The sequence below is a fragment of the Carassius carassius genome, chromosome 13 (assembly GCF_963082965.1).
Source record: "Carassius carassius chromosome 13, fCarCar2.1, whole genome shotgun sequence".
NCBI lineage: Eukaryota > Metazoa > Chordata > Actinopteri > Cypriniformes > Cyprinidae > Carassius > Carassius carassius.
This window is the reverse complement of record NC_081767.1, coordinates 19660229-19675191: the sequence shown is the minus strand read 5'-3', so window position 1 is coordinate 19675191 and position 14963 is coordinate 19660229. Positions and strand designations below refer to the sequence as shown.

At 35.7% G+C, this 14963-nt stretch overlaps 2 protein-coding genes across 3 annotated transcripts; one reads left to right on the top strand and one right to left on the bottom strand.

The window, feature by feature from the left end:
• The first annotated feature begins 507 nt into the window (after positions 1-507).
• Positions 508-3255, top strand: si:dkey-10o6.2 (uncharacterized protein LOC100124608 homolog). The gene is made up of 7 exons (XM_059564867.1): positions 508-786; positions 874-998; positions 1084-1150; positions 1495-1648; positions 1744-1889; positions 1990-2100; positions 2185-3255. The coding sequence occupies exons 1-7, from the start codon at positions 634-636 to the stop codon at positions 2374-2376; spliced, it is 948 nt and encodes a 315-aa protein (XP_059420850.1). The 5' UTR covers positions 508-633; the 3' UTR covers positions 2377-3255.
• Positions 3012-11478, bottom strand: nucb2b (nucleobindin 2b). Of its 2 annotated transcripts, none has more exons than XM_059564865.1 (13): positions 11341-11478; positions 8846-8971; positions 8210-8317; positions 7976-8108; positions 7674-7777; positions 6148-6333; positions 5831-5921; positions 5695-5753; positions 5496-5588; positions 5306-5395; positions 4511-4681; positions 3477-3537; positions 3012-3376 (listed from the first exon to the last, which is right to left on the bottom strand). In XM_059564865.1, the coding sequence occupies exons 1-13, from the start codon at positions 11461-11463 to the stop codon at positions 3294-3296; spliced, it is 1428 nt and encodes a 475-aa protein (XP_059420848.1). In that variant the 5' UTR covers positions 11464-11478; the 3' UTR covers positions 3012-3293. The 2 variants fall into 2 exon arrangements, with proteins under 2 accessions (XP_059420848.1, XP_059420849.1); XM_059564866.1 differs by lacking the exon at positions 11341-11478 and adding an exon at positions 11191-11334.
• Between the last annotated feature and the right edge of the window lie 3485 nt (positions 11479-14963).

The window sequence follows — 14963 nt, the reverse complement described above, 5'->3', positions numbered from 1 at the left end:
CTAACAGGGTTTGCATGTACTCACAGCTTCCGTGGTCTTCACAATATGTCACTGCGTCATTCTCACAGCCAACACATACCACTGGAACGAAACTGTCTTCTGCGAAATCAAACGTGGTTCACTGTTCACACTTTCACTTGGTGCTGTCATCCTTTACTCTACTTAAGCCTCGATAATCTTTAATTGAAACAACTTTATCGAACAAGCTTCACAAACGCGACACTGCACTCTCTTCTGTGTCAGTCACACACTCATAACACGCGCTCTTCTTCGTCTCCCTCCGCTGCATTCACAGCACGCACAAAAAGTAGACCACTCGCCAAAATAAAAGTCCCCTAAACAAAAAAATATATATAATCTCCTTTCAAAATAATATACCCGTTACACATACTACAAAGTTTAGACCGTATACTGCTAAATAGTAGGATTAGAATGGGGACACTGAAAAGACTGAAGTCCAGTGATGTGCTCCTTCTTGTTTGGTCTTTCATTGGTTGACCTTTATGACTCTGCATTGCTCAACAACTGCACTGTTAAAAGAGGCGAAGATCCTTGACGTATTTTCTTCAGGATTTCCAAAAGGATTTTAAAATAACTCTGTCGTGTTGCTTTCTCGAAGAGAAATAACTCACTATGGAGATACCTGTCATAGATTTCAGCGTGTACGAACTGGAAAAGACCAATTTATCAGTTGATAACTTGGAGAAGTTAAGTGACGAACTAAGAAGCGCCTTTACCGAGGTGGGATTTGTTTATCTGAAAAACACGGGCATCAGTCAGGACGAGGTTTGTCCTTTTTTTACACGTTTGTTACGAGAAATGTTCTAGTAGTTCGTAGATGTCTGGCTATTATTATTCTGTCCTTCGTTTTAGTTGGACAAAGTTATGGTTGTTTCAAAGAAGTTCTTCTGCTTGCCAGAAAGCATGAAGAGAACTTTCAGCAGGGGCAGTTTCTCGTGTAATGGAAACCACGGCTGGGTCTCGGTAGAAACGGAGAGGCATGTCAGACTCTTCCAGCTTCAGAGGCATTACAGCTAACGAAATGATGGAGAATTAATGGTTTTATATTCTGTGATTTTACAGTTTGAATCCTCGACGTCCCGGTGATCTGAAGGAGGCGTTTAATACAGCATCTTTGCGCTCGGATATTGTAAATACATTTTTATTGTCTTCTCCCCTTTCCTCAAGTAGTAGCCTACTCACTGCAGAGTCAAATTATACTTTTAGAGTTATACTTTTTTGAGTGGAAATATTTCCTGAGAAATGACTTCGTATGTTGGTTTTATACTAAAAGGGCCACGATAATGGTAAAAAAAGTTACTATGATATATATATATATATATATATATATATATATATATATATATATATATATATATATATATATATATATATATATATATATAGTATTTTTGAATATGCACAATTGTTTTTTATAACATCAAGATGCTTTAAGGAAGTCTTACTTTATAACACTCCACTCAATGTGTTCAGAGTTGGCCTTCAGAAGGAGTTGAGGACTTTCGAGATGTGCAAGTATCATTTTTCCTGCGCTGCAAGGAGCTTTCTCTCAGAGTGCTCCGACTGATGGCTCTTGGTTTGGGCCTGGAATCAGAGGCCTTTCTCAGCGCACATAAACACATTGGAAGTAAGTAAGATTGAAATGCACTACTTCTTCATCCAAATGCAGTGAGTCAATGGCTGGGAGGACTGCAAGACCTTTACAGCGTGGGTTGTTTTAAGGTGATGTGAATGGAACAACATTACGGGCCCTGTACTATCCTCCGGTGAACAGCAGATGTGTGAAGGGAAATCAGCTGCGCTGTGGTGAACACTCTGATTATGGGAGTATCACTTTGGTCTTCCAAAGTCCAGAGGGTGGACTGCAGGTGAATACAAATATAAGACAAGAGGAGAAATGATTCATGTTCAGTGTGGTCCATGTGGTCATTTTGTCTCTGCATGTCTCTCTGGGTTGTTTTCCTCCAGGTCCTGAACCGGGCTGGTGAGTACATTTCAGCCCCCAGCATTCCTGGAACAGTTCTGATTAACATAGCAGACCTGATGCAAAGGTGGACTAGCGATGTCTATGTGTCTGCCGTGAGTCTCTTTACTAATATTACATTTTATTTAATAGCGCAGTGCAGGCAAAGCTTATTTCTTCTCTATTATTCTGACCCTCAGGTTCATAGGGTTTTGCTGCCCCCTGCAGGTGACTCTGCCACACGTCAGTCTTTGGCCTTCTTTGTACAACCAGATGATGAGGCCATCATTTCATGCAGTGATGGATCAGATAAATATCCTCCTGTTAAGTCAGTTGACTACCTTTTATCAAGGTTCAAGGATTCGTACAGCAAAAAAATAGATCCTAGTTAAAGTTGAATGATATGATTTTGTATGTTTGGAAAAAACAAAATTAAGTGATAATCAATAGAGAACACAATTGAAGCTTAGATAATTTAATACATTGTAGAGAATTGTATAGCACAGTCACTTAATCCGAAATTACAAAGGATGCTCAAACAATAATAATAATAATAATAATAATAATAATAATAAAATCCATACCTATTATGTTTAATTAAATTTCTATATATTTTATAAATTTATACATTGTTTACAGTAGAACACTGGTTGAAAAACATGATACCATAATCAATTAAAATAAAACAGCTTGAAAAAAAATCACTACGGTGCAGTAGTAATTCATCAACATTTTCAGAAATTCTATTAAAAGAGCCTTGTAAATTAATCTAGGATTGACTTTCAAGTGAAACTAAAGCAAAAAAATATATTCTATCCAATATTACTTTCATCGGAAGTGACATGCAATAGTAATGCTGAATTGTGGGACATTTAACTTAACATGAATCAATCAAATAATATAAAATGTCTAAATATAAAGAGAAACGTTTCCTATGAGGTTTAGCAAACATGGCTAAGACATTTACAAGAACAATACATTTATTTTTGCTAAATTCAAGTTTCAAGAACAATCACTGTCATCACAAACTATCTGCACTTTTGATAAGAGAATGTGGACCGAAGTGTGACTGTCCACAGAGAATTCTGTTAACCATTTACATACATCAGCGACCCGTTTTGGGATACCTAAATTTAATATATTTTTTGTGTGTTTGAGAATACCACCACAGTGATTTGTTTGATGACTTCAAGGAAAGCCAAGGTCTTTGCTAAGTGACAGTAAATGGTCCATTTGAATGTGAGGATGGAAATATGACACTACATACAACAGACAAACACATTACAGACAACGAGAAGAGCTTGAGCTGCTAAGAATGTGCAGGGAGGTCTTGTTGATGAGCTTGTGACAAAGGCTGACGGTCCCCAGGTAGTATTTCCACAGCAGAAGGCACTGCATTTGCCAAAAACAGAGAAATAATGATAGAAAATTAACATTTTGTTCCAGTTTACGGGGCAAAATGCCTTTGACCACAAAATGTAAACACACTGACCTTTGGCCTGCCCTGGAGGCTCTATTTTCTGCGTTTTCAACCTCCCCATGTGCTCTACCGCCTAAAAGAAAAGATCAGTATGGTAGAAAGTGTTGAGGTCAGAGAATACTAGCTTTTAAGTTTTGAAAAGGGAATATTTTAGTGGCATAAAATAAAATCAGTGCAACAAAACGTCATATCATAAACACTCATTTAAAAGTGTGTCATTTTTGTAAAGGTTTTTAAAAGAAGATTCTTATGCCATACATCATGTAAAACCGTAACACATTTCCCCCAATGATTATTTGATGAATGCAAGTTCAAAAGAATGGCATTTATTTGAAATATAAATCTCTTTCCAACAATATAAATGATTTACGGTCATTTTTGAGCAATGTAATATATCCTTGCTTAATAAAAGTAATAATTTCTTCGAAAATCTTTATATAATTCCTTTCCCATTACAGTATAGTTTATATAATTCCTTTATATAGTTCCTTTCCCCATTACAGTAATGATAATGATAATGTGAATGGGGGAAGGTGCTTAATAAATATGAAAATGTTGCCACAAAAAATCATTATGTCACTAGAAATAAGCTTCATCTACTTTAAGCATAAAATTTCTTTTTATTTTGGGGGTAAAATACAATATGGACATGTTCTTGACAGGCTTTATAACGTTCACTCATGAACTCCTGTCAGAGGACAACAACGTCTCTTAGTGTTTCTTATACTTTTCAACAGATTAATTTCCATGATTTTTCCAGTCATTTTTGATGACCTGGTAAAGACTTATAAAGAGTGGACTTAAAGTCATCAGGACAAAAAATATACATATATTGAACAAAGAAATATCCATGACATTTCAGTGACCTTATTAATCTCCACGACTTTTCCAGGTCTGGAAATCACACTTTGTAAATTTGCTCGTATTTGGATGTTTTCCAGGACTGTGTGAACCTGTGTATCACTCCCTCAGTATCTGGCTCCAAAATGAGTCCTATCTACTTTTGTAAAATGTTTTAGTTTCTCTTAAATCTCTCTCCCTCCTACCTGTTGTAGTTCCATTTTCTGGGCGTTAAGCTGTTCCTGTTGTCTCTCCAGCTCCTCTCGCTGTTTCAGCAGCTCATTTGATCTCAGGTTCAGCTCTTGCTCCTCTCGAGCCAGATGCTGCTCAAACTCGCTCAGCTCTTCTTCAGTGTACATTGGATTCTGTTCCAGAGTCTCAAGAGGAAGCAGACAAAGGACATTTTAAATAAAGAAAACAAGTTGATGAAATGCACACTATTTTTGTTTTTGAAAGAAATCCCTTATGCTCACCCTATTTACTTTGCTATTATTTTGTCAAAACTACAAATTAAACAGTAATATTGTTAAATATTATTACAATTTAAAATAACATAATTGATAACAATTTATTCCTGTGATGGTAAAGCTGAATTTTCAACAGTCATTACTCCAGTTTTCAGTCTCACATGACCCTTCAGAAATCTTTCTAATAAGATTTGCTGCTCAAGAAACATTTCTTATTATTATCCATGTTGAAATCAGTCGTGCTGCTTAATATTTTTGTGAAAAACATGATACATTTTCTGGATTCTTTGAGGAATAGAATAGCATTTATTTGAAACCGAAATATTTTGCAACATTATAAACGTCTTTATCGTCACTCAGTGAATTTAATGTGGCCTTGCTAAATAAAAGTATTCATTTCTTTCAAAGGAAAGAAAAAAATTACATACTTTTCAACAGCAGTGAACCTTTAGTCTTAATGAAAAGCAGTTGACAGATAGGGAAGATTTTGTTTCATGTTGACCCCAAAAGTAAAAAAAAAAAAATAATAATTACCTCCCATCCATCTGGCTCTAGAAATTCTTTCCTGTTTGTGGCAATAATAAATTCATCAAGTGAAACGAGCCTGTCTCTGTTAGTGTCAACCTATAGACAGTCCAAAAAAAAGGGGATTATCAGTGAACCATCTTTGAAATAATATTGGTAGCACAATGAAAGATCCAGTCCCCTGCTATGATGCCCCCACCTCATTCATCACATGCTCTCTCATGCGAAGTCTCTCCTCCTCCATTTCCATCATGTCATCCTCTTCATGTGTGGGATCATAGACTTTCTCTAGCTGAACCGGGTGGACACAAGCATCAGATTTAGCACCCCATGAAGCCATGTCATCCTCTAAGTACTCTATAATGATAGTTCTAAAGGGAAAGGTTATTAAGGGGAACCTCTTTGGTAAACAGTGCCTCCAGTTCTTGCTCATCAAAGTAGCCATCTCCATTAGTGTCTGAAATCAAACAGTCATCACAGTTGTTGCAATGATATAATCTAAGTGTTCAGAACAGAGAGGCTCAGTAATCTCACCATGTAGCTTGAAGAATGTCTTTGGGTCAAATTCGCTGGGATCCAAACCGTCAGCTTCCTCCCAGACCTTTTTCAACTGGTCTTGACTGCCCTGTTAACACATACAGACCAAACCTATACATTGGATGTTGATTGGATTGAGACATTGATTGAACATGAGCTTGCAGTCGATTGTAAGAAAGTGGAAGAAATGATTAGAGAATTTCAGCAAGTCAATAATAATAATAATAATAATAATAAAAATTATTAAGTGTTCAATATCACAAATTAGCTTGTTTGATTATTATATTAATTCAAGGAATGTGTCTTTAGCTTACAGGATGATTGATTTTGGGATGGTCTGCGTGTTTCTTCTTCATCTCTTCATAGTGTTCCTCCTCTTTTTTGCGCTCTTCCTCATCCAGTGTTTTAAGATGTTCCCTGCGTTCATGTTCTTTTGTCATTTCATACCTCTTGAAGTCTTCATGTCGTTCCTTGTCGAAGTTTTCCAGGTCATTAGTGGCCTCGATTTGACAATAAAAAACAAGCAGAAAGAAAAAAATGTAATGCGTGGAGACCAACAGATCCAGTTCAAAGTTAAATACAGTAGATCTCCATTCAATAAGGATGTACCGATTCACTCAACTCACAATTCATTTCGATTCACGATTTTGATTTCCTGATTCTATTCAATTCACTATTTTTATTTTATTTTTATTTACAAAGATGCTACATACATACAACGTGAGCAGTTTTTAATCTAAATTAGACTGTATAATTTCGAAATATGAAGCAAAAACAGAATGATTTGATCACATAAAAAATATCTGCATGAAATAGGAACAGCAGACGAGCTGAACAAGACACAGATTCACTCTCTGCAAGCAGGTGGCGCTTAAAGCGTTTCCTTGGTTTTTGCTGTAAACAAAGAAGCGCCTCACTTATGAGCTTTGATATGCATGCATTATACAGAGGCAAGATGAAAAGAAAAAAAATCACTCTACAAATTTTTTCTAAAGACAGTAAGTTCCCCTCAGACATGCATTCATATAAACTCCATCACATACATGAATTGATTTTCAACCGGCTTGCGATTAATCATTACATCCCTACCATTCAACAAAGGAAAATAATTTTGAATTGCACTTGATGAACAATACATGATAAGACTGTTGACCCTCACTGATGACAGTGACGTGTGCAAATCAAACACAAAACGTTTTTTGCTTTTAATTGATCATCTGAAATTAATTTTGGGCACTTAAAGCAACTCAGTTTTTTACCTTAATAACAGTTTTAAAACCATTCTGATGGTACACTGATTTCTAATAAGGTGAATGGCTTCTGTTTCTTTCCCTCACTCCACACAAACATTTGTTCTGGGATTATGCAAGTTTGTCGAACGGATACAAAATTTCACAAAAAAGGGCAGACAGTTAATGGCAGTTTATGGCAGCAACAACTGCACTTGTGTAGCAGTATTTGTATTGTGACATGTGGCATTATATATACACATATAATACATATTAGCAATTCCTTCATTCCCTAGGAATGGAACCCATGACACTAGTGTTGCTAGCACCATGCGCTACACTTTGAGCTACAGTATCAAAAGTAAGTAATAAAATTATAAGGTTTTTATGACATGTGCAGATACACAGAGACAAAATTATCTGCATTTTGATCAGAAATATGCTAGGAGAAGCAACTAAATCAACAAATTTACATCATCATAGGGCACAAAAAAATCTATTTAAATAAAAATATTTATGGGTAGTACGTTTTCTTATTTCACCTGCCAAAAAGGTCATTTTGGGCCCTGAATGAAAATGTTCGACAACTGTGAGTGTAGGATTAAAGCTACCGATTTAATGAGACGATCCAAATCTTCCACTTCGAATGTATATGGATTCATGTGATTCAGATGTTCAAACTGTTTCAGAAGTGCTTGGTGGTCCACTGTCATACCTTAAGGGAAAAAAATGAAGACACTCTCAGACACAACATTCTATATCCATGAAACATCTTCGCTCTGTGAGCCTGGCGATGGTAAATGAAACAAAGAAACAAGATGGTGGAGGACATTTCACAATATGCTCTAGTGCAAATGTGAGCCACAAAACAATATCAGAAACAGATTAGTTTGTAAAGTGCTGCCTTTGATACCCTTTTCTCCATTCATGTCTTGTTTGACTTTGATTAGGGTGCGCAGTCTGTTCACTTCTTGTCTCTTTAGTTCATCAAGTTTAGTTCGCACGTGATGGCTGACAAAGTCCAACTCTTTAGCCAGTTTCCCTTGCTGTTTTCACCAAACAGAGAATGAGAGGAAAGCAATGGGGTGTTTAGATAATCCGATTAAGCCTCTGCAAAATAGAACTGGGAAGTAAAGCAGTGCAATACCTTGATGTCGTCCATGTCTGTGTTATGAAGTTTCTCTCTGAAATGTGGGTCCTTTTCCAGGAAATCAATAACCTCTCTGAGATATCGATCATAGTGCAATCCAGTGTCCTAAATGATTTCAAATCAGACGTACAGAATGACATGAGGAAAAAACACTAGGGAGACTTAAATCTTTTTAAACCTATGTGTTAAGGAACATCTGCAAAAGGACAAGCAATCAGAGTTAGTCTATGTATGTTGAACTTTTATGGCACAGCTTATTATAATGTTATTATTATGTGTTCTTGTGGCTCAGTGGTAGAGCATCGCGTTAGCAGCACAAAAGGTTGTGGGTTCGATTCCTGGGGAACACATGTTAGGTAAAAAATGTTAGCCTAAATGCACTGTAAGTTGCTTAAAGCGTCTGCTAAATGCATTAATTTAATTTACTTTATAAGCATCACGTTATATGTGATGCTTGCTTACCAAACCTGTCAGAAGTTTTCACACTGCATATTAGAGAGAGAAGCATCACACCCATTTTATCCCTAGACTAACATGTCTGTATTAGTATAAAGACATGTTTTCATAAGTTGTTTTAAAAAATTCCCCAAAAGGGAGAGAAAAACATTATTTAATCATCATATTACTACTTACTACACTTTCAGGCGGCTCCAGATCCTCTACTGGAGGGCTCACTTTGGTCTTATCCACAGCAACTGGCAGTGCATCCAAACAAGCCCACAGAAACAGTGTCAAGCAGAAGTGTGATGGTCCCCACATCTTTGGAAGGACAAAACATCCACCATTGTCATTTCTGATATAGATCTAGATGGAATTACTGCATGTGTGTAAATGATCTATTAAAGGGATAGTTCACCCAAAAATGAAAATTATGTCATTAATAACTCTCATGTCGTTCCAAACCCGTGAGACCTCCGTTCATCTTCAGACCACAGTTTAAGATATTTTGGATTTAGTCCGAGAGCTCTCAGTCCCTCCATTGAAGCTGTGTGTACGGTATACTGTCCATGTCCAGAAAGGTAAGAAAAACATCATCAAAGTAGTCCATGTGACATCAGAGGATCGGTTAGAATTTTTTGAAGCATCGAAAATACATTTTGGTGCAAAAATAGCAAAAACTTCGACTTTATTCAGCATTGTCTTCTCTTCCGTGTCTGTTGTAAGACAGTTCAAAACAAAGCAGTTTGTGATATCCGGTTCTCGAACTAATCATTCGATGTAACCGGATCTTTTTGAACCAGTTCACCAAATCGAACTGAATCGTTTTAAACGGTTCGCATCTCCAATAAGCATTAATCCACAAATTACTTAAGCCGTTAACTTTTTTAATGTGGCTGACACTTCCTCTGAGTTAAAACAAACCAATATCCCGGAGTAATGCATGGACTCAAACAGTACACTGACTGAACTGCTGTGAAGAGAGAACTGAAGATGAACACCGAGCCGTCATTGTCGATGACTGCAAGCCTTCGGTTTACCCGCGCACATAACATTAGCACAGAATCAGTTCAGAATCAATCACCAAAAGAGTCAGTTCGGTTCAGACGCTCTGTGTGTCAGTCTGCTTCATGCTGAATCACACATGCGCAGTATCATCAGCTCCTCGGTTCTCGAATCGGACACGTCTGACAGAAACCGTTCTTGACTCATGAACGAGTCATTATCTGGCTCGGCTCGGTGTTCATCTTCAGTTCTCTCTTCACAGCAGTTCAGTCAGTGTACTGTTTGAGTACATGAATTATTTCGGGATATTGGTTTGTTTGAACTCAGAGGAAGTGTCAGCCACATTATAAAAGTTAAACAGCTTAAGTAATTTGTGGATTAATGCGTATTGGAGACGCGAACCGTTTAAAACGATTCAGTTCGATTTGGTGAACTGTGTCAAAAAGATCCGGTTACATCTAATGATTCGTTCGCGAACCGGACATGACGAACTGCTTTGTTTTGAACTTACAACAGACATGGAAGAGAAGACAATGCTGAATAAAGTCATAGTTTTTGCTATTTTTGGACCAAAATGTATTTTCGATGCTTCAAAAAATTCTAACTGACCCTCTGATGTCACATGGACTACTTTAAAGATGTTTTTCTGGACATGGACAGTATACCGTACACACAGCTTCAATGGAGGGACTGAGAGCTCTCAGACTAAATCTAAAATATCTTAAACGGTGTTCCAAAAATAAACAGAGGTTTTACAGGTTTGGAACAACATGAGGGTAAGTTATTAATGACATAATTTTGCAAATTGGGCGAACTAACCCTTTAAGTATTATTATTAATTATTTACATATTACTTACTGATAGAATTATATATTAAAATATCTATATAGTTATCTCTTTAACAAATATGTAATTTATTATATATGTTTTAATAATAATATAATATTAATATTATATATTATATTCAAATTATTTAATTTTATATTAATAAAGTTTATATTAATAATATATATATATATATATATATATATATATATATAAATAATTGTTATAAGAATCAAATATAACATTAATTAATTATATCTATCTACAACCAAATATATATATAAATATATATATATATATATATATATATATATATATATATATATATATACTAAATAGCGATAACTATATAGTTCTAGATAACGTTTCATAGAAACTAAAATACAAGTTCAAATGATGTCTATTTGTTTTTAAGGGAAACTTCCTACAACCCAAGCGTGACGTCACCGGCACGTGTAAGATAAACCTTGTCAATCCCTGTCACAGGGAACACATCATTTTCAGTAAATACGAAATAAACAATTCGGCGTTCAGACTGAAATCATATCGGCAGTGTACAACACATTAGGCACTAAATTACGTTATTTTCTGAATTTATTTTTCTTTGAACACAAAACTATATTACTCCACCATATGGCTTTAAGCATCATCTGTTGTAAAATAGAACACAGCAGCAGCTGACATTATAGGAGCAACAGGTGAACACCTACCCTAAGAGATCCCCTGAGAGTAGTATTTATAAACTCGATGCTGCTGTTTTCGCCTCGATCACGCGTCACAGATATAATCGGCCTGACAGTTCATTTGCAACTTGTCTCACCTCATGTGTCCTAAACACAGTTCCCTAATGTAAACCCCACCTGCTGAGCTGTGTAGCCACGCCCCTCGCCTGCTGATTGGAGAAGCCATCGCGCTTCCGCCTTTGAATTGTTTTCTTGTTGCTCCGTCATTGAGCGTGCGATCTGTCTGTCAAAGGTTCCCATGGTAACTTGGCAAGTACGCTTGTCAGAAGAGGTACGTGGCGTTCACGAGTCCACCGTTACACAGCTCCAAAATCAAAGGGCTGAGTGTCAGTGTCACTCACCCTCCCTTCTTCTGTGCTCCACAACAAGCCAAACGACACAGCAATCACAACAGCTGTTATCACTCAACTGTTATCTTGACAGTGTTGTCTGTAAGGTGGGTCATGACGCTACATTCCAGAATGTTGAAACTGGAACAAATATATAACGTTAGTCTAGTCGATGTTTGGTTTAGCATTAAAACAAATGGTTAGGTACCAATGATTTATAGAAATGAGCCTATACTGTAGGTCAGTGCTAATCTATCTATCTATCTATCTATCTATCTATCTATCTATCTATCTATCTATCTATCTATCTATCTATCTATCTATCTATCTATCTATCTATCTATCTATCTATCTATCTATCTATAAAAATGTTACTTTTAGATAAAAATGGTGAGTTGGTGCCATTCTCCGCCCTTTTTATTTTGAGTGTCTCTCCTCCCAGTCTATTAAATGTCTGTATCACTCAGAAACTATTTAGGATTAAAAGAGCATAATGCACCTGTTGAATGTCTTGAAATGTAAACATTTGAAGTATGAAGTCCACCAAGGGTTTCCTTGTGTATTTGTATGTGACGTTCATAGAAAGCTAGATGAGACAATAGACTACATGTGTTAAAAAAAACTGAAACACAGCTCAATATTACGCTCAATTCTAGACCAAATCAACATAAGTTAAATGTGGCTTTTACAATGATTGCATTGTAGTTTGCTGCTGTAACCTTGTAGTAGATACAATTATGGGAAGGATTGCTATGATTTATATCCTTATGATTTGCAATGTATATATAGGCTACATCTATCCATTAGATGGCACTTAAAGTCTACCAATGAAATACTGCAGCCCCTTTCTAAACATGAGCGGATGTCAAGTGCTTGTCAATGTTTATGTAACTAAACGCATATGCAAGTTTCTTTTTTTAATGAATAAGTTAATCAGTTATCTTTTATGACTTTATCCCCCGGTTTCACAGACAAGGCTTAAGCCTAGTCCTAGACTAAAATGCAAGTCTGAGTTGTTTCAAATGAAAGAAACTTGTACTGATTGATCTTAAAATATATCAGTGCCTTTGTTTTGTCTCAAGATGCACACCAGTAATGTTTTTTTCTAAGGCATGTTTATAAAAATTACTTAAATGTCCTAATTGAACTATGGCCTAATCCTGGTTTAGGCTAAGCCCTGTCTATGAAACCAGGCCTATATCTGTAAACAAACACTGCAAAATAGCATTGTATATTTAGAAGTGACAACTTTAACTAGGATTTATCTAAGGCTGTAGGTTGTGTTTGCTTTGCTCCAGTCTAATGTTGTTTTGCATTGGTTGCCCTTTAAGCCTCTGTTTTGTTTGAGCGTGCTGATTTGTTGGCATTTGTTCTTATTTGTTTTGACTTAAAACTCAATTTGACTAGTTATTTTGTGTTTGCAGTTTTAAACAAATAGATCTGTTTTCATATTTTCTGAATGACTTTTTTGTACTCCCTGTTTATGTGCATAAAGTACATTCTAACAGCTGCAAAGAATAAAACCTGGTAGGTTAGTTGGAAAAGAACAGCAGGCTTATTATTATTATTTTATAGTATTTAAGGTAATTTTATGTTTATCTTTTTCTTATATTTTTGTTGTCATTTAATTAATTTATTTTACATGATTTACTTCCTAGGCAATAAACTGTATTCAGGAAGATCAGCTTTATTAAGTGCAGACCACCCAGTTTAGTTATATCTGCATTTTAAAAAGTCATAAAGATTATTTCAGGTACTGCTTCTGTAATATCCTTGTTTGCATCCTTATTTGTTCCCACCTTGACTAACTCTGAGCATATGTTGTTCTCATAACCTCCTGAAAACAGCTGCTGTTTAAAGAATCTGCTCTACAGATAAAGTCAATAGAGCCATCTGGTGGTTTTTCGTAGATTTAATCTACAAAACAACAAAGACATTTGAGCAATATAATTAAACTGGCTGTTCCTGTGTCTGGAAATATATTAATGAAATGAATACAAGTATATTAAGTCCTCTAGTGAAAATTCTGTTTGTATATTTTTAATTTAATATTGCAAAAAAATTGTGTGTGTATATATAATGCTGAAAATTCAGCTTTGCCATCACATCTATAAATTACATTTTAAAATATATTAAAAATAGAAAGCAATCATTTTAAATTGTAATAATGTTCACAATATTACTGTTTCTATTGTTTAGATAAATGTATCAATAATAAATGTCAGCAAATAAATGCATCCTTAGTGAGCATGAGATACATATTTCCAAAACATTTTATAAATCTTACTGACTACATATTTTCGGGAATGTATACATATTACATTTTTCAGTATAATAATTTGAGTGAAAAGCTGAATGCAGAATGTGACATGTTTTTCTTATTATAACATATTTGTAAAACCCTTTAAATCTGATTATGATTTTACTAGTTTTTATGTGGTCTCATATTTTTGAACCCTATTCTATTTATTGTTCAGTAGTAACATGATCATCATGCATTTCAGCAATTAAGAAATACATATTATAAATGAACAGAATAAGGGCTGAAAAACATTTTGAACCAAAGAGCAAAAATAGTGGGAGTTTAGTGGGAAGTTCTAAGTTCCTGCACTGACACACTTTACTAATACACCGAAGATCAAAAAGTGTGGCGTATCCCTGCAGTACTGCTCCACTGCTTCAAGGTGCAGGAATCCACCCATATTTCCATAACTAGACGTCCTCTGTGATGTTGCATGGCTGTAGCAATTTACCACTAAGCACCCCAGACAGATGCTAAAGGTGCTGTCTGTGCAGGCGGAAAAATAAGGCATAAGCCTTTGTGACTGGAATGAATATATACACGTAGGTCTGAGGAGTCGCAGAAGTACCTCCGTGTGAAGTGCTGACAAGGCTGTGAGGCCAAACGGCCAGCAAGAACTCCACAATGCAGATGGATAGAGGAGGAGTTCTGCTTCAGCTCGGCTGTGATTTATAGGCTCTGAGAGGAGACTGTGCATCTCTATGTCTGTGTGTGTGCTTGTGTGGATCCTGTGTTGTTGTGAGTGAGATTTATGAATTCTGACTTGATTCCCATGTAGTGTTGATGTGACAAATGTTGTTTTCCCCTCCAGGCTTCTCTAAGAGATATAGAAAGGGTGTCTAAATGGGTGTTTATATATGCTACTGTCCAAAAGTTTGGAATAATTAAAATGAACAATACAGTAAAAACAATAATAATGTAAATCTTTATTACAATTTTAAATAACTATTGTCTATATTTATAATGTAATGTATTCCTGTGATAAAGCTGCATTTTCTCCAGTATGCTGATTTGGTGCTTAGCTTTTATTCTCAATTATTATTGGTGCTTACTTATTAATAATGGTTCATATTATCAGTGTTGAAAACAGTTTTACGAGGTGATAGATT

Bases quoted from the DNA above. Each gene is read 5' to 3' on its own strand.
- si:dkey-10o6.2 (XM_059564867.1), top strand. From the start codon at position 634: ATGGAGATACCTGTCATAGATTTCAGCGTGTACGAACTGGAAAAGACC. The intron at 787-873 runs GTTTGTCCTTTT...CCTTCGTTTTAG, and splicing joins CGGGCATCAGTCAGGACGAG to TTGGACAAAGTTATGGTTGT. The intron at 1,890-1,989 runs GTGAATACAAAT...GTTTTCCTCCAG, and splicing joins GTCCAGAGGGTGGACTGCAG to GTCCTGAACCGGGCTGGTGA.
- nucb2b (XM_059564865.1), bottom strand. From the start codon at position 11,463: ATGGGAACCTTTGACAGACAGATCGCACGCTCAATGACGGAGCAACAA. The intron at 8,318-8,845 runs GTAAGTAGTAAT...GAAATCATTTAG, and splicing joins TGGAGCCGCCTGAAAGTGTA to GACACTGGATTGCACTATGA. The intron at 6,334-7,673 runs GTAGCTTTAATC...TGTCAAATCGAG, and splicing joins TGGATCGTCTCATTAAATCG to GCCACTAATGACCTGGAAAA.